Here is a 19,060-nt window from a genome sequence, read left to right on the forward strand (position 1 = left end):
AGGTGGTCATTGGGGGGGGTGCCTTCAAACTTTGTCGCACTGGGCTCCACCAGTGCTAAAGCCATCCCTGCACAGCAGTCAGGTTTAACTTAGAGGCAATATGTAAAGTATTTATGCAGCACTTCAAACAGTAATAAGGTTTTCAAACAGTAATAAAGTGAAAACACAACACAAGAAAACCCCCACAACAATTTAGAAAAATAGAGCAAAATTTGCTAAATTAACCAAGACCAAAATGATAAAAATCCAATCAGTAGTACGGAAAATGTACAATTTTAAGGATTTTAATAAAAAAATAGCGGAAAAAAAAATGCAATGCGCCACTCATGACTATCTGGTCACGTGAGACTGAGAGAAAAGTCATTAGTTCAGGCCAAATGCAGTTGAGTGCGGGATGAATACAGGGACCAGGTTAAGCCTGCTGAAAAGTTACCTTCTCAGCTCAGCGCAGAGTCCTGTCCACCAAGGAGGGGGCCGTGAGGAGCAGGGAAGCATCGGGGACTATCACCAATGTAGCCCGTAAAGCAGGCCTGGCGCCGCAGATGGTCGTCACCTTAGTGCGAAGATCCTGCTGTCATATCGTGTGGTATAAAAAACTTTATTTCTGCTTTAAAAGCAGCGATAAAAGCACAATACCTAAATACCTCAGATATTAGCACAACATTACATACTTACATAAAACATAACAAAACAAAAAAGAATCTTAAATATAATAGACACCATACACACAATAAATGTGACTTATTTGTCAAATGACCTGGGTTGACGTTCTGTAAAGGAGAAATTCAGAAAATTTGGCAAACCCGTCTGGAGATCTAGCCGAGAGTGGGCATCTAATAAATTGCCTTGTACCACTAAAAAAACACTTGTGGCTAAAATAACATCCATTTTCTTTTGGCAATGGCACATTTAAAAAAAAGAGTAAATGTATAGAGAGTGGGAGAGTTTAGGTGTTGCAAATAAGCCAGGGCATCGCCACATCTTCTGATTTGACTTTTTTCTATTATAGAAATGTAACGGTAGCGGTAGGAAGGGGCAGGAGACGTGTTTTGGTCAGAGGTTGATTTATTTTAGTCAAGAGAAAATCAGTACATGTGGGGCGTGAAGACACTCTTCGTGGGGAACGGCTCTGGTCTGTCCGCCTTCTCCTTCTCGGAACGTCTTCTTCCTTGTCCGGTCTGGCGGGGCTTCTCCGGAATCTCGACTCCTTTGGCTCCATGATGTCAGCACACGCCGAGGTGGGGAGAGAAGGGAGACAAGGATCAATTCCAATGCCCTCTGTAAACAGTGTAGGGGAAGGGAGTGAGGGATACACCAGTAGTGAACTCTTCGGCATCGAGGGTGAGAAAGGGTACGGCGGTGCAGGGACGGGAACACCGGAGTAACACCCAAGAGAAGCGGTCACGTCTCGGACCCTCCCTTGCGTCCCACCCAACCCGCAATACGATCACGTACCTCGCGGAGCCACACGCCTCCTCCTAGCGTGCGGCTGGGCGGCACGTGTTGTCATTGGCCTCCTGGCTCTCGTCGCAGGGACGGCTGCTCACTCACGGTCCTGCTTCCCACGGGTACGTCGGTCAGCTCTTCGGTTCTCTCCAGCCCCGATACTACGACTTCCTCCTGTAGAACGCCGCTCTCCTCCTCGCCACGAAACACACCTCCTCCGGTGAACAAGCACACCTGTTCCTGCTTCAGCTCGGGTTTTGACGGGACGTCGTACTCTGCCCACTCTCCGACCCTTGACCAGTTAAAGGAGCCGCACTCCTTGTCCTCTTTGGCTACTGTCCAGGGCAAGTCGTGCCGCCACCATTCCTGCTGCTGTTCGTGTGTCTGCAGAGACAAGAGGGAGGGGTCATGGAATACATCCCGAGTACGGGTGTTTAGAACATTGTGGCAATGGGCTCCCTTTGTTACAAGAAATTAAAAGCCTCTTGCTATAAACAATATAAAAACTGGCAGGAGAGAGTAAAATGGAGCAGACTCTGGGGGGAGGACTCATCACATGGACAAATTAACAAAGTGCTTCAATCAAATTGGCCAATGGGGAAACCCAAATGCCACCTTACAAAGCCGAGTCTAAATCTAGTTAAAAGGATTCTATCCCAAGTACTGTCAACCCATGCAAAATATGCTTCATTACGAGTGGAGTTTGAAGCTTCACATAATCCCTAACAGTAGTCTTTGAAATTTCATTTTCCTCTCTATGCTGATGTTTCAAAGCTTTAAACGACTTCTCGACCCACACTAGCTCAAACTTTGAAATGGCAGAGGGGTTAGAGAAAAGAGTCGGCCTCCCTAAATGAATGCTATGGACTTGCAAGTAAATTCAATATGCCAACTGGGTATGAGCCAATTCTACCATGTTTTAAGGAGAGAGCACAAGCACTCAAGCACTCATTACCAGTCGTAAAATCTCCAGAGTCTTAAAGCAAGAAAAAACAAAGTCACAAAACAGGAGTGTTGAAGGCAAATAGGGATGAAATCCCACCAAGGTTGCCAGGTCTAACAAAAGTAAATTAATTAATTTCATTATTCACTGGGAAGGATCCGGCGAAGGTAAGTCTGCAAAAATACAAATAAACAGAGAGATCAGAAACATAAAAGAAAAATGTTCGGGGTAGTTGCAACCTGTGCTTTAGTGCTTCACAGGTAAAGAAAAACAGTGAATCATCACCTCTAAAAGAGTAAACGTACTCTGAAATATAGCTGAGGTGCTTGATTCTCTGGTATTGACAGTATGAGATGTACAAAATTTAAGCTGGGTGCCTAAACTAAATCATGAAAATCTGGATAGCGTCTGGATAAAGAAATTAATACAGGTTCAAACATAAATGGAAACAGGCCAGGTCACCTTTACTATGTGTAAATATGCGGAGAAAATGGCCATAATGTATTCACTTAATAAGCTGTGAGAAAATCTGCATTAACAAGCATTTGCAAGGTAATAGGTCTCACATTTACGAGAATTTGAGGTATTGGCATTGTAAATGACAATGCTTTTTATTTATCTGTTGTTTTTAAAACAGATAAATAAAAGGCATTGTCATTTACAATGTCAATAGCTTAAACTCTGGCAAATGCAAGAACTATTGCATTGCAAATACGAGCGCTTGACCTATAAAGCATTAGAAGAGAGTGTGGTAGAACAAAGCTATTTGATAAAATAGTGCTTGGAGGCTGTAAGTAAAGTCTACCAAGTAACAACACACATAACAGGAGGTGTTGCCATGGGAGGTTACAAAATGAGACAAGGCGGCACTAAGGAGGGACTACTGTAGGGTCACATTCTAGTGTTCACGCTACGTGATGACGTAGCGTGAACGGCGGCCATTTTGGGTGCACGCGAAAGAGCGCGAATTGGGTGTCGGAGCTCCAGGAAGGCAGCAGCAAGCTCGGCGCTCTCCGTGAAGAGAGATAATTACAAATAAATAGCGGTCCTACATTATATGGTGTCCTATCTTCAATACAGGAGTAATACAACCTCCACAGTGGCAACGAGGCTGGGACCCTTAAAAAAAAAAAAAAAAAAAAAAACGAAAAACAGGAGTGACCCGCAGAAGCAACAGGAGAGGACAGCTACACAGCAGCACACAGACGGGCCCCATAGGAGAAATGCCAGATGACCACGGAGAGCGCGGCAGAAGCATCAGAACTCACCAGCTCCGAGGGAAAACCAAAGAGACCAGGTACAGAGGCCCCATTCACCCAGGACAAGTCGGAGAAATCAGCATACCAAGAAGTGGGAGGCGACAGGAAGATAGCGGCCCACAGCCCACCAGACACCCAGATAAGCACGCAGGGGTGCAACACTGAAGAGAGGGAGCCCCAACAGAGCAGGTGCGCTGGCGGAATTAAGGAGCAGTGATAAAGGAGACGCAGAGAGTCCCCAACTCCAACCAGAACGGGGAGAAGAGAGCAGTGCACCAGGCAGCCCCAAGACCCCGAATACAGCGCCGGAAAAGCGCAAAACCATGTGTGCGCAGGAGTCTTCAGCGACAGCTCCAATACCATTCCTGCCCAAACCGGGAGGACCCCTACTGAAGTGGGGTGATTGGAGGGAGTACATTCTCAATTACATTGAGGTCCTGGAAGATGAAAATGAGGAGGCGTTCACGAGCAAAAGGAAAAGAAGGATTTTGCTGCACAACCTAGGTCCGGAAGGGATCAGGGTATTTAAGAACCTAGTACCCAAGCCTCGGCAAGATACAGATGATGATGTGTTTGCACATGCCATAGAAGAACTCAATGAGCATTACCGGCCGGCGGTGTGTGTGTCAATAGATCGTTACTACTTTCAGCAGCGGAAACAAGAAAGTGGAGAGTCAATCGATGAATACGTAACAGCGTTAAAAAGGTTAGCGACGACGTGCAAATATGGCGTGCTCCATGATGAGTTCATTAAGGACCAGATTGTAATGCACACGACAAACAAAACGGTGCAGGACAAATTATGGGCCAGTGACGAGGCCACGTTGAAGGAAGTGATCGCGATAGTAAAAAAGGCGGAACGAGCAAAGAGATGTGCGGATGCAGCTAAGAGAGAACCAGTGGTGAGACCAATGGTGAATAAGGTGGACGAGGAAGAACCTAAAGGATGGAACAAGAGCACGGGGACAACCTACAGAGGACCCAACAAGTGGCCGGAAAGCCGGGACCACAAGGGAAGCAGACAAAAGGAATCAGAAACACATGATACTGTTGTGGCAGTTCGGCCCATGAAGCACACGACAAGCGATGTCCTGCATTCCGTGCTAAGTGCATGTTTTGCGGCATAATGGGGCATTATGAAAAGGTATGTCGGCGGAAAGGAGGCCGCAACACGGTGAAGTACGTGGACCAAGACCAAGAGGACACAGAGGGAAGGAGTCAAGAGGAAGAAGACTCAGTGCTATGTATAGAGGATCAAGTACTAGGAGTGGACATCCGAAGATCGAATAAACCGCTGCTCGACATTCTGATAGGCGGAGTGCTGATAAGCATCATGGCGGACTCGGGATCGCCGTACACAATTGTTCAGAGAGCAGTCTGGAATGAGAAGTTCAAACCTCATTTGGGACCAAAGTTGGAACTGCCGACATAAGACCGGTCTTGTACAAGGGAGACCGCGTCCCGATGGTGGGGTATCGCTCGTTAAAATTCGAGTTCAGCGAACGGAGCGCGGATTGCAAACTGTATGTGGCAGAAAAGGGCCCGTCAGTCCTAGGTTGAATGGATCAAGGAGACCTGGGCATCAAGCTGGACCCAGGCGGAGCAGTACAAGTGCTGATGACGGCGCCGAAACAATGGCCGAACTTAGAAAATTGAAAAGAGATTTCCCAAAGGTGTTTGGTGAGAAAGTCGGGAAGCTGGACAAGTTCACGCACAAGATCGTCCTCAAGATGGATGCCACACCGGTATCACACAAAGTGCGTAATATACCCATTGCAGTGAAGGAAGCAGTGCAACAGGAATTGCGAGAGCTGGAAAGAAATGGAATAATCGAACCCATAATGTGTTCAGAGTGGCTAGCGCCCTGGTGGTAGTAATGAAGCCCAGCGGCAAGGTCCGGTTGTGTGTGGACCTACGTGAACTGAACAAAAGCATAGTGGTGGAGAAGTTTCCGTTACCTCGCATCGAGGAAATGTTGGCCAAAACCAAGGGTATAAAATGGTACTCCACCATTGACTTAACGTCGGCGTATCACCAGATAGCGCTACACCCGGAGAGCAGGAAGTTGACGTCATTCATAACACCCTTCGGGTGTTACCAATTCTGCAGAATGCCATTTGGACTTGCCTCGGCGGCGGCTGTCTTCCAGAAACTCATGCACCGTCTCTTCAAAGACATGGAAGGTATCCAATACTTCCAGGATGATATTCTGGTGATGGGTAGAGACCGGCGGGACCACAACACCAAGTTGGCCAAGGTACTGACCGTGCTGGAAGAAAAAGGCCTAACCGCAGAGTGGGAAAAGTGCCGTCTAGGGATGGCTTCAGTTACCTATCTTGGACATGAAATTGGAGAGCAAGGCATCACACCAAAAAAAGAAAATGTGAAAGCCATATGTGATGCTCCACCTTCCTCCAGCAAGGAAGAAGTCAGGTCCTTCCTAGGGATGGCTGAATACTACAGCAAATTCGTGCAACACTTTGCCACCAAGACCCATCACATGAGGCAACTCACGAGAGAGAAGACGGTGTTCGCATGGACGGATGAAACGCAGAAGGATGTCGTTCAGGCCATACCCCTGCAGGGGTACGATCCACAAGGACAAACGGTGCTGACGACGGACGCCAGCGACAAAGGGCTGGGAGCAATGCAAGACAGAGGCAACGGAATAATGGAGACACTAAGCTTCGCGTCCAGAGCCCTGACAGACACAGAAAAAAAGTTTAGCATCATCGAAAAAGAAATGCTGGCAGTAGTGTGGTATACAAAGGAGGGGTTTGGCTTGTTTACAGTAAGGCCAAGCCTATAATATCAAAAACAACTGTATTTGCCAGTACTGAAACTTATTAATTGTATATGGTATTCTGAAGAACTGAAATGAAACACGTTCTTCGCTTTTGTTGATTCTTGATTAAATCTATTTATTTTTTCGCAAGCTTATTTTCAATTATTTGAGCTGCAATTTTTTATATATTTAGACATTCAAAATTGAATATACAGGAGAAAGCGGAAAAAAAATTCTCTTAGTGTTATTTACATACATTTAGGGTGCAACACAGGAAGTGGATTCATAACATTCAGTCATACTCAGGCATACTTCGTGAAGACAATGTGATGGGAATGGATGGGGGAGGGGGCGGGGGGAAGAAAAAATCAATTGAATTGATAATACAATGAACGATTCCGATTCAAGTAAATCAATGGTTGTGAGCATTTAAATATATTTACAAAATGGAACATTGACTGCTTTAGACGCGTTTCGAGTTCCTTGGGGGGGGAACTCTCCTCAGGACCTCTATTTCGGTTCTACAATGGTCACTTCCTTTGATGTGAATTGTCACCAGACATGTTGAGTTTCCAGTTTCCAGTCTCGGAGAGATGTGCTGTTTTTTTACGAAGCTTGGCTTATTCGCTGAGGGGGGGGGGGGATCTGCGCGTCTTCCTTTACTTGAAGAAGCTATCTTCCTGGTAAATCAGGACGTGAGGCGGCTGCAAGTAATCTTATGTTCTGACTCTGCCGGTCCTTCGATCCGCTTTCATCCAGGGCTTCCGCATTGAATGGCAGTAGTGTGGGCCACGGGCAGGTTTCGCCAGTTCTTATGGGGCACGAGGTTCCAACTGAAAACGGACCACAAGCCATTGGTGAGAGTACTCACGTCCAGTGGGCATGCGAGTGCCATCCCCTGAATTGCCAAGATGACCCTGAAATTATTGGAGTATAGATACGATGTGGAGTACATCCCGGGAAGTAGAAACAAGGTGGCAGACTACCTAAGCAGAGCTGCAGCAATGGAGGAAGTCAACGAAGAGACGGAAGCGAGTGAAGAGATGGTGGCTTTGATGGAAGACCCGGAGAAAGTTATAAGCAACCAAGAATGGAAGGAAGCGTACAATGTGGATTAGAACATCCAAAAGGTAATGGAACACATAGTGGGCGGATGGCCTGAAAAAAAGCATTTACGAGGGAACCTAAGGAAATACTACGAAGTGAGAGAGGAATTGTCCCTGGATGACAAGGGAATGTTCGTGTATACAGGAGATAAAGTGGTACCCCCAGAGGGGCTAATTCCCAGGCTACTAGCAATACTGCATGAGGGTCATCTAGGCATTGGAAAAACTAAGCTGAGGGCCAAACAGGGATACTGGTGGCCAGGCATGGACATACAAACAGAACGACATGTAAGAGAGTGTGACCAATGCCAGAGAGCAGATAAGACGATGACACCATTGAGGCCAGCCTTGGGAAAATTCGCCGCCCCGAAGAATCCATGGGAGGAACTCTCAATTGACATATTGGGACCAATATTAGATGACCAAGGAACTCCGAAATATCTATGCGCCATAGTGGACAGGTATTCCAAAGGGCCTGAAGTACACATTTAAGAAGAGATGGATACTGAGATGATACTCAAGTTCCTCACAGCGACCTTCCTCAGGGAAGGCATTCCCAAGTCCATATTGAGTGAAAAGGGTCCTCAATTCACTTCTTAAAAATGGCTCAACTATATGGAGAGGAATGGGATCATATCTAAACACACGTCCATATATCATCCAGCTGGAAATGGGCAAGTGGAATGCTTTAATAGAGTGTTAAAGGGATCCATCCAGGCATCCACCATAATGGGAAAGGACTGGGAAAAGGAGATTTTACACATGATTTGGGCCTATCGCATCACACCCACAAGTATGGGGTATAGCTCCTTCCAGATCCTTAGAAGCAGAGATCCCTTCACTAAAGACAATTTGGCATGGAAGGAAAAGACAGTTACAAGTAAATGGTCTCCTGCCTTAGTACAGAAGAACTTGGAAAAAGCCCAAAACATATATACAGAACATTACAACAAAAGGAAGAATGTAAAGGACACATCCTTGGAGGAAGGAGAATGGGTGAGGGTCAAGCTGGCGGTGTTACAGAAAAAGGGTGACAGCAAATACAGCAGGCCCCTACAAGTTAAAGAGGTATATGACCGAGCAGCGTTGCTCAGTGATGGGAATGTATGGTCCCAGGATCGTATGGCCCGATGTAACAAGATCATACAAAGGTTCCCCGAAGATCGGGAACAGAGGGCGTCAGATCAGAGCACATCAGAGAGCGATCACACCACACAGGAAGGAGATATGGATTGTGCAGAAACAGGGTCGGAGCAAGGAGGTGGCGAAAGTCCCAGAGCAGTGGTACAGAGTCGACAGGAGAGAGAGCCGTCCTGTGGAGCGAGTCCGTGTACCCAAGAAGGTAGAGAGATGGGGTCCACAATGGTCAGCGGGAGAGACGTGACTTAAACTCCGGTAAGATGCCCCAGAGGGGGCCGATTGATTATGAGACCTTCCAGGTTCCGAGACTATCAGATGGGTGAAGGAAAGTAAACCTCCAAGACTGCTTTTCTCTGTGTGATAATAAAAGGGGGAGATATGTAGGGTCGCATTCTAGTGTTCACGCTACGTGATGACGTAGCGTGAACGGCGGCCATTTTGGGTGCACGCGAAAGAGCGCAAATTGGGTGCCGGAGCTGCAGGAAGGCAGCAGCACGCTCGGCGCTTTCCGTGAAGAGTGATAATTACAAATAAATAGCGGTGCTACTTTATATGGTGTCCTGTCTTCATTACAGGAGTAATACAACCTCCACAACTACTAGGCCTTTTGACCAATGAACAGCCACAGTTTACAGTGCACAATGACACAAGCCAGTGAAAAATATGGACGGAGAGTGGGTGGGGCTTCAAGTCCCTACCTGAATATAGCATGCCTCGCAGAACAGCACATGTGCTGCACAGGCTTGACATAAAAAGGGTACGTCTGCTTTGGTAGGCATCCGTAGATCCATCTGAAAAGATTGGGACATCAAGAGTATCGCAATATCTCCCGTCGACAAGATAATGATAGAAATGGAAGACTGGTTCCAATATACAAGGTGTGTGTTGGCCAGGGATTGAGAGAAAGATTTGTAAAAGTCAAATCAGGGCTTGGAAAACGGAATTAAGAAAATATATTAGTTTTCTAAATACCCTTTCAATGACTAGCAGCGTAAAAACACATTAAATTGAAAAAAAAAATTGAGAATATAAAAAAATGCTCTCCTGTTACAAAAGTCCCTTAATACCAATATCCAATGTGTAGGAATGAAATTGGCAGGCAGCTCTTCACATTAGCAAAACAATGTATTTCCCCCCCGAATTTCGGAAAAGTTCTTAATCATTCCAAATAGCAATACAATTAGTGGTAGTGGAATCTTTGCTGCATGTACTTTTTGTTATAGTATATGCCAGCAGATGCTCGCTCATGAGCATGTTTTAGTGTTACCCCACTACGTAGGTAAAAACACTCTGCGTGTCTATTTGCATGGTGGTCGATGTATGTAACATGCACAGTTGAGTACTGATGAACTATAAAGAGGTGGAGTCTCATACAACAGTCATCAGCTACCAAGAGAGCAATGGAGATGGTGTGGCGTAATGGCCAGAGCCCCGACTACGGAGCTGGGGATCCAGGTTCAAGTTTCGTCGTCGGCTCAGCATCCTGTGATTCTGGGGAAATCACTTAATCTCCCCGTGCCTATGGACAGCCCCTAGAGACTCCCAGGGGGGATTAGCCACGCTTACAAATCCGAGTATTATTTTGTCAGTGTGCAAAACCCATGACAGGCCCTGGGTCACACTTACTGTGTGGTTTGCAGACCCCACAGCCACATGATTATTGCTACATTACAGGTCTGTGCTATCAATCGCACTGTAATTATGACACAGGGTCTATTGTATGGTGCAAACAGGACCTGAGACGCAACCAAGAAACAAATTAAGTAACACAATCCAGCAGAGGCACTGGAAAGAGCAAAAGAGTGGGACATTTTGCTGCAGGCTACAAATGGTGTTGTGTGCCCACCCATCATATAATGTTGGTCCTGGTATAATGGTGGTCATTTCTCCATTTTGTTGGCCTTCATGGCATCATGATGCCCACTCTTTGTCTACTGCTGGCCTTGGCACTATGGTGCAAATTCCTAGAATATTGTGGGCATGGTTGGCATGATGATGTCCATTCCTGATATAAAACTGACCCTGGCCTAATGGTGGTAATGGTTGGCATAATGTGGGCATCCATCACATGCTAATGGCCTTTACCGGTATAATGCTGGCACTGGCTTTATTTTTGGCATATTTCAGGCATCCATGTTTTGCTGATGCTCACCCCTGCTAAAATCCTGGCCCTAGCATAAAAGTGACAATTCCTGACTTATTATATGGATCCATGGCATAGTAGAGCTCACCCCTGGTATAATAATGGTCCTAGCATTACTGTGGTACTTCCTGACAAGTGGTGGGCATCCCAGACATGTCTTGTTAATACATTTATTTATTATTTATTCATTTGTATATAGCGTGAACTTTACCCGAAGGTGTCAGGGCGCTTTACAATAGAACACGTTACATTATATAAGGACTTCCGAGTACATTAATAAAATAACAGATACAAACAGATAAACTCTTAACTCACACAAGAATGGCAGTAAGTACATATGCCTACTACAGGTAGTAGTGGTTAGAGTTACATATAAACAAGTTACAAATTCACTCAAGATTACATTTTAAGAAGAGTTGAAGCGATTAGGGTTGGGCAATTATATATTACATATTTACAGAGCATGATTTTCGCGCCATTGCTGGGATTCTAGCAGTGCTCGTTCAGCCAGGACTTCAGGGTTCTGTTGCACTCACAGGCGGTGATCTAGGGCTTGGAGGGATCCCCAAGCTAGTGATGGCCATAGGGGTAGAAGGCCGGGTGGTGGTGGGCGGAGGCGGCATGCTGGATCCCGGGGCTGTTCTTGAGCTCGTGCTGGGCTCCATCTGTGGGAAGGGGGTAGCTCGGCGCTGAAGGGCATGAAGGCTCCTTAGGCAGTGTAGGGAAGCTTGTAAATGGAGGAAAGGAAGTACTGTGCATGCAACTATCCATCTCTGGCAATGGTACACACAAGTATTTGATATAAATACCATACCTATATTTGGGCACCAAGCATGTATTTTCCTCAAATTGAAAAGGTAATGTTTTTTTCGTGAAAGTGATAATCTTTTCTTTGGAAAACCGAGTTGCTTGTCCCAAAATGAAAACTTGTTTTTGATAGTAAAATGTACAGATTTTCGTGAGGTGACAAGCTGATGTTTGGGAACAAATTGTTTCATTTCCTGATATATATTTCAATATCATATTTGAGTGAAAATCATTGCTGCTTTCTGATATCTTAGCCTCTATACTTGATGTAACCTGTTACCTGGTCGAACCCTTAAGTTCTCCTTGTAACCTGAATAATAGCACTGCTGTATGAAGCCCTCAAATCTGTCCAGCTCTGCTGTTTTGGGCGTGCGATTATGAGATCTGTATATATTTTTATTTTGCAATCATGCCACCATTAAGGAGATTCTTAGTCATATTATAGGACTACAAATGTATTTGAAAGGGGCAGGATGAAAAAATTAAAAGAAGTAAAATGTTAAAATAAAGAAATATGCTTTGTAAAACGCTCAGTTGAGTGAAATTATATTTTATGAACTGCCTGTGATTTGTCAGACGCTGATAAAGGAGGTTCTGCTGACCCTAGCAACACTGGGAAGCGTCAAAGTTCCTTGGCCAGTCATGAAAGTACGGAATATTTGAAGAGGACACCTTCTGAACCTGCGGTTTTTTAGAAAATATGTGTGAAAACTGTGCTAGAGAGGCAGTATTTATCCCCATTATTTAAAAAACATCAGGAAAGAACCTTCCTGCTCTCTTCACTCAGTTGCAAGGTGCAATTTAGTGCAAATATTTATGTTCTTTCCTCACCACTTTGGAAATAACCAGCTGCCACTTTTTATTTGTTATTGCACTGCATTTGTGCATTTTGATGGTTAAATGGTCCACACCAGGGCTAGTACTTCTAAAAGGGCGCATTATCCCTGTTTGTACCACAGCGCACCTTTAAACAGGTGCACCGAGGTCAAACAGGGAAAATGTGGCCTATTGTAATGAAAGCTCTGCCCTTAGGGCAGCTACGAAAAATAGTACTGCCCTCAGGGCAGCGCATTTCAACTGAAATATGGAGCAGCAGTTTCACAGCTGCTTGTTGCTTCACAGTGTAAGCGGCAACCCACCTGCACTTTAAAGAGGGATTAGAGATCCCCTTCAAGGCAGGTACAGTGAGTGACTGCACCTGCATGCAGGGGGATGTCTGGGGGTCCATAAGACCCCCTTTAATCCGTCAAGAGGGATGCCCACAGGGGATGCACTGATAGGGTGCCACCTTTTTGTGGTGCATTTTCAATGCGCCTCCTAAGAGCAGCTTTGCCTCTGCGCTTGCATCGGTAATACGGCACAAGTGCAGAGTCAAAGTGATGCTCTCATTTGCATGGCACCACACTCCTATGCAAATGAGGGAAATCCCCCCTATAATAGCGCTGGCGCTGCATGTGTGCCAGGTCTATCAGTATTACAGAAAGGGGCGCACAAGCATCTGCAGCCCCTTCTGTAATATCAAAGAACCTAGAGGGCGCTACTGCCGGTCAACTCCGCTTGTCAGGCGGTAGGGACTGCCGGCCGGGACCCAGGCCAGGGGTCCCGCTGTTGTCCAGACAAGCAGGGAGGTGTACCAGTAAGGGGAGCCTCCCTCGTACAGCCTTCGTGGCCGTCGCTGTGCAGCATGGCCTGGGCGGTCTGCCCCTCACTACCGCTTGGCCCTTGGGTCCTCGCCACAGGCAGCAGGCTGTCGGGTCTCCCAGGCCATCCACTACAGCCAATTAGTTCCTGGGCACGCTGCTCTTCCGATGGGGCAGTTTATGGCAGCAGTCCTCTGATTGTGACAGATTTAGAAGGCATAAGTCGCCGACAGCTATGGAGCTGTCTTGGAGTATGGCCATCTTAGTTGGTGGTTAGCCACGCCCCCCGGTCTTCCACAAAACTTAACATGTCTGTCAACCTAGAATTTCATGTTGAAATCTCCTGTCATTAGCAACTAGCTTGGGTGAGACACTCCTACTGTAAAGATGTTTTCTATCAGCTTTTTATGTCTCCATCGCGATCTTTGCATGTAGATGTTGCATAAATGTTTATTAGCATCACCACCAATTCCTTCTGACCAATTTCCATTGTCAGATGCAATATTTAGAGATTGTCAGAGTCTGGTCTTAGCTCCTTGCTCTTAACTTTAATAGCTGTCAACAGGTATATTTCCAGGCCTCCTCGGCTTTGGCCAAAATTTGCTTCTTTGGTGGGCGGAACTGCATAATAGGCGAAACCCGAGATTGAGATTGGTTTAGGGCCCATGCTTCCTGCACGCCAATAACTGCAAAGGTATGGGGGTACCTTAATAGTTCAGTTTTTTTGAGCTTGTCCATCAGGCCATGTATGTTCCATGAGCAGAGTCTGAAATTGGATGTTGTTTGGTCAGATGTTCCTGCTTTGATGTTGGTTCCTTTTGAGAGCGGCTGTCGATTGATAAGCATTGTGATCCACCCTCATTCATTCTTGAAGGCTTCTCTTTGCGTTGAGTCAGTGAGTAGATAATTGGGCCCGGACCTGTGGCTCTGTTCGCTTTTGATGGCGATGCACCTTTAGCATTCCTAAGAACTGAGGAGGGCATTAGTGATAGTCTTGTGTTCTCCATCTGAGCACCTTTGGACCTCCTCAGATGGTGCAGATACCCTGGTTCATGAAAGGTTTCCACTACTATTCCCCAGTCCATAAATTGCTTGCTCTCATTTTTGACTTTATGGGCTGTATCGGATGATCTCCAGGTGACCTTGGTTGAATCGTGATAGTGCCCAGGTGCTGGACTGATAAATTGGACAGACTCAATTTCAGCAGAGGTGACTCCTGCAATTGTGAGAATCTGATTTAACAGTCTAATGATGTTTAAGATATCATCATTTCTGATTGAGAGGTATTTCGGATGGAACAGGGTTACGCTTGATGACCCTTTTTGGGTGTTCACTGATGTACTCCTGTCAGCCATCATCGAATTGGTTGAAGCTCCATGGGCCTGGTGCCAATGGGGAGCCAGTAGCCCTTGTGTGGTTTTATGTAGAGATGTTCTTTTTGGGAGTGGGAACCTGTGGATTTATTTATTTATTTATTTATTTTGAAAGTTTTGTATAGCGCGAACATGATCTTTGCAGATATCAGAGCACTTTACATAGAAAGGGGGAGCATGAGGGAACATAGTCAAACAGGTACGTAAAAATGCTAATAGTACAAACACGTGGTAGCCTAGAAAATCACATAAGTCATTAATACATATAAAACAAATAAGCCACGGGGTCGAACAAGTAGTACAGATCAGTGCGGAGTCTTAAAAGAGTTCAGAATGGCACTTCAAGTGTATTTAGCCATGAGGATAGCTTTTACTTCTTTCTTAAACAGTGTAGTGGAGGAGATAAGCCTCGTTTCAGGGGGGAGTGAGTTCCAGATCCTGGGTGCCATTCCTGAGAAGGAGCGTTTATAAGTTTTTTCCTTCCGGAATCTTCGAGGCTTCAGCAGAAGATTGTTTGTGCCTCTGGTGTTTCTAGAGCCGCCAGAGATTGTCAGCTTCTGAGTGAGATAGCTTGGTGAGCTCATGTGGACAGCTTTGTGCGTCATGCAGGCGATTTTCAGATGTATTCTGGCTTCGAAAGGCAGCCAGTTCAGGTGTTTAAAGTCAGGGGAGATATGTGAGTGTTTTTTTTAACCAGTGATGATTCTCGCTGCAGCGTTTAGAGAAGCTCTTAGGGGTGCAGTAGTAGTTAGGGGGAGTCCGCAGAGGGCGATGCTGCCATATTCTATTCGAGGGATGACTAGTGCTTGTACTGCAGTTTGGAAGTCATTGGCAGGGAGGAAGGGTTTAAGTTTCCTCAGGGTATTGATTTGGTAGTTCGCTCCCTTAGTTGCCTTGCTGATATGTTGCTGCATGTTGAGATTGGTGTCAAGTGTAATGCCTAAGGATTTTGCTGAGTCTACGATGGTGGGTTGGACATTGAGTGCAGTTAGGTGTTTAAGCCAGAGTTGTGTGGTAGAGATCTTGGCGGGAGGTGAGATAAGAAGGAACTCTGTTTTCAGAGCATTGAGTTTGAGATGATTATCGGCAAGCCAGGATTGGGTGCTTCTGATCGTTGAGTTCAGGAGCAAAATGTCTTTGGGGGATTATAATTTGAGATATAGTTGGGTATCATCAGCGTACATGTGAAAGTGTATATTGGACGCTTGTAACAAGGTGGTGAGAGGTTCCATAACTAGGTTGAACAAAGTTGGGGATAGGGAGGAACCTTGTGGGACGCCTAACGAAACAGGTATAGGCGAGGACATCAGGTTGTTGCTCTTGAATTTCTGCGACCTGTTGTGTAGAAAGGAAGTGAACCATTTGAGGACTGTCCCAGATAGACCCATTCTTGTGTTTAATAGTTCGAGTAAATTCTCATGCTTAACGGTGTCGAATGCTGAAGAGAGATCAAGAAGGATGAGGAGACAGGTATCGTTTTGATCTAGCATTTGAATGATATGGATTAAGAGGTTCTGTGTTGCCTGCCCGGCTCTCTGGGTCCTCGCAGATTCTTTTCTCATGCTGTGGGCTATTTGAAGCCCCGTGATCATGAGGCATTTGAGAGGCCCCATGCCCTGCAGTTTAGAAGCATACTTTTTAAAGAGAGAGTGCTTTCTGAATTTGTTGTTTTGAGGGTCGAGGGTCAGTGGGGAGGAAATCCCCGGGCCCTAGCTAGGGGTACTAGGCTTCCTGAGTAGTTCACAATTTTGATCAGGTTGGCGTATGACAGTTTTGAGCTGGCCGGCTGCTGGATTGTTTGATGTGTTAGTCTCAGAGACCTGGTCTGGGTGCAGGCCAGCATCCCTAGAGGTGACCCTTTGAGCCTCAATGTCTGAATCTGATGAATTGGAGTTTGGTTATCGTTGATGGCTTGTTCTAGTGTTTCCTCATTCAATGGCAGGGGTCTCTATTTTCTCCTCCTGATCTTACGCCTGTTTTGTCAAAGATGGCATAATTCCATAGCCAGTTCGTATATGGGAAATTTTTGTTTCTTGATTTTTGTTTTTGGCTTCGTTTGGATTTTGTGTTGCCTCCTGTTGCGATAGTGAGAGGAACTCCTTCTTCGGAAATTGGTTGACTTTGCACGATTCATCCCTATTGCTGGTAGCCTCTGAAATGTTTCTATTTTTGTCCTCTGCCCCATACATCATTGCCTTGTCACTTTGTGGGGCGGCTGGGCATAGTTGAGGTACTAGATGAATTGGATTGGTGCGCCAAGAGGGGATGTGCAAACCCCTCGGCTGTAGATTTTGTTTGTTCAAATGCGGGAACTTCCCGCATTTGAACTTATATATCTATATATATATATATATCTTATATATGCACTTATATATCTGCTGTAGAGGTGGTTCCAAACGTACTGTAGGTTTAATGCCCATTTTCAGGTCCTCAATGAACTCTCCCTGAAAACCGGATGGTGTGTTCAGCTTCTCCAGAACTGGGGAGACACACACACCTTGGGGCGAGTTCTATTGTCTCAGGCAAGACACCGTTGTTTGACTGATTGACTTGCTCTGCCGCTCTCCCGGAGGACTGAGCCCTGGGTAGTGGTAATGTTCCCTCTGTTGTATTTTCGTGGTCCTTCTCTGTTGTGTATGAATTCGGAATCTCGCCCTACTCTTCTTGAGTTAAATCAGAGAATTCTGTTTTAACTTTCATGGCAGTCGTTGCCTGAGTCAGGCGATTTTGGCTGGTGTCATTCCTTCCTTTGCTTGTTTTTCCTTGTGAACTCGCCTCGCCCTCCTGATGAGTAATATCATGGGTACAGTTCAGGGAGCCGCTTCTGGTGCTAACCCCCTTAGTGCAGCAAAGCGGATGGGTCACAGACTGTGAGGGTTCCCGGGTTAAGTCTTTCAGGTTGCTGAATGTTTGTGTGTCTGATTGGTCCTGGTTTCTTCTCCTCTAGACACAGCTGGGCTGTTTTTGGTCCAGCCTGGCTTCCTCTTTTTTGTTTGAACTAGCTGGACTTTAGGAGTTCCCCTTAGTGCTTCGTCTGTGCCATCTGGAATTCTCAGGTGGTGAGTTTCTTACTCTCCTGGATCTCATAATTGTCATTGCTGTTTTTGTTAGTGATGGCACCGTGACCCTGAGCTGTGTTGACAAGACAGGTTTGGCTCACCCTTCTCTGTGGGATCCCGATCTGCTTCACCAGTCTCCTACTCCACTCTGGAGCAAACTTTATGGACCAGGCCCTAAAGTTCCCTTGATATTCGCCTTAGTGTCCACTCAGATCACAGATTTTTGGGGGGGTTTTCTAATGAAGTTAGGTCATTTATTCTTCTGACGTCTCTGGTCAGTCAATCCGCAACCTCTTCTCCTCACTGGAAATGAGATCGCGACAGGGTGTATGTGCGTGCCTGGTGCATGACCTTTGTTTGCCAATCTCCTCCAGCCCTACTCACAAAAGTGTATCCAGGCCCTGAAGTGGCTCACAAAGCCTCTTTAACGCCTTATGGTGGCGTATACGTAACAGCGGAAAGGAAACAATTCCTTTTGATTTTTAACCCTCACACACCCTATTAATGTCATGCTTCATCATTGGGTTCACCCACACTCCTAAAGGTCTGGGTGGGCTCAACCGTATTTCAGGGACCTGTTAGGAGATGTAGGCTAGGGGGACTTAAAGATAAACATCCTACTACACCCCCAAGTATCCCTTTATTAATGGGGTTGTAGTGGATGTTAAAAAATATATAAAAGCGGTTCTTTTTTAGAGGTTATGGTCCTAAGACCCTACAAGATTGCCAACATATACTCTGGGCTCCAACATTGCTTCTACAAGAGAAGACTGTTCTTCTGCTGTTAGAATCCAGTCTCTCTACTTCAGCCTAGAAATCCCCACTAGAACTCATCGAAGAATTGCTGTAGGATTTATACCTTTATGATTTTTCTGTCTTGGACACATTGAAAAAACTACCCTTTGTTTCAATGGACTAGACGTCCCAGAATGCACTGCTACATCCCATCACCAACTGTGCAGTGCTGTCAATCCTATCAGTCCTGTTATTCCTCAGCAATGGATTCTCTCTTCCAGGACTTTGTGAGAGAATGGGATTGCACACACACACACACCTATGGCTAGTCTTGTACAACTAAAGCATGTGACTCCACCCTTGGCTTGATGTTGTCTGGAACTGCTGACAAGTTGCCATTGCCTGGACCTCCATGATTATGCATTGCTTGCTGACCCTCTGTGTATTGGAACCCTTGTTGGCTTTTTGCTGACTAGTGTGGGCCATGCTTGAGCCTTTGTCCTTTTCCAGTACAGTTTGCATTCTGCTTACCTCTGTTTTCTGTGTTTAGTTTTCAGACAGCTTCATCTGCTGAGCTGCTCCCACTCTAATTTGCTTTCTATTTTGTTCTTTCTGTTCCTGCTG

At 45.8% G+C, this 19,060-nt stretch overlaps 1 protein-coding gene across 2 annotated transcripts in view; it reads right to left on the minus strand.

Annotated features, from left to right (window-relative positions):
* Positions 1–313: 313 nt before the first annotated feature.
* Positions 314–19,060, minus strand: part of TMEM154 (transmembrane protein 154) — a 316,513-nt gene continuing 297,766 nt past the window's right edge. Inside the window, exon 6 of one of the 2 annotated variants that reach the window (XM_078676932.1) lies at positions 314–571. In XM_078676932.1, coding sequence (XP_078533058.1) covers positions 550–571 — 22 coding nt within the window. In that variant the 3' untranslated portion in view covers positions 314–549. Of the gene's footprint in view, positions 572–1,934; positions 2,563–19,060 lie in introns of those variants that run through there. The other variant, XM_078676931.1, reaches the window with a different exon arrangement.

The sequence above is a fragment of the Lissotriton helveticus genome, chromosome 2_1 (genome assembly GCF_964261635.1).
Source record: "Lissotriton helveticus chromosome 2_1, aLisHel1.1, whole genome shotgun sequence".
NCBI lineage: Eukaryota > Metazoa > Chordata > Amphibia > Caudata > Salamandridae > Lissotriton > Lissotriton helveticus.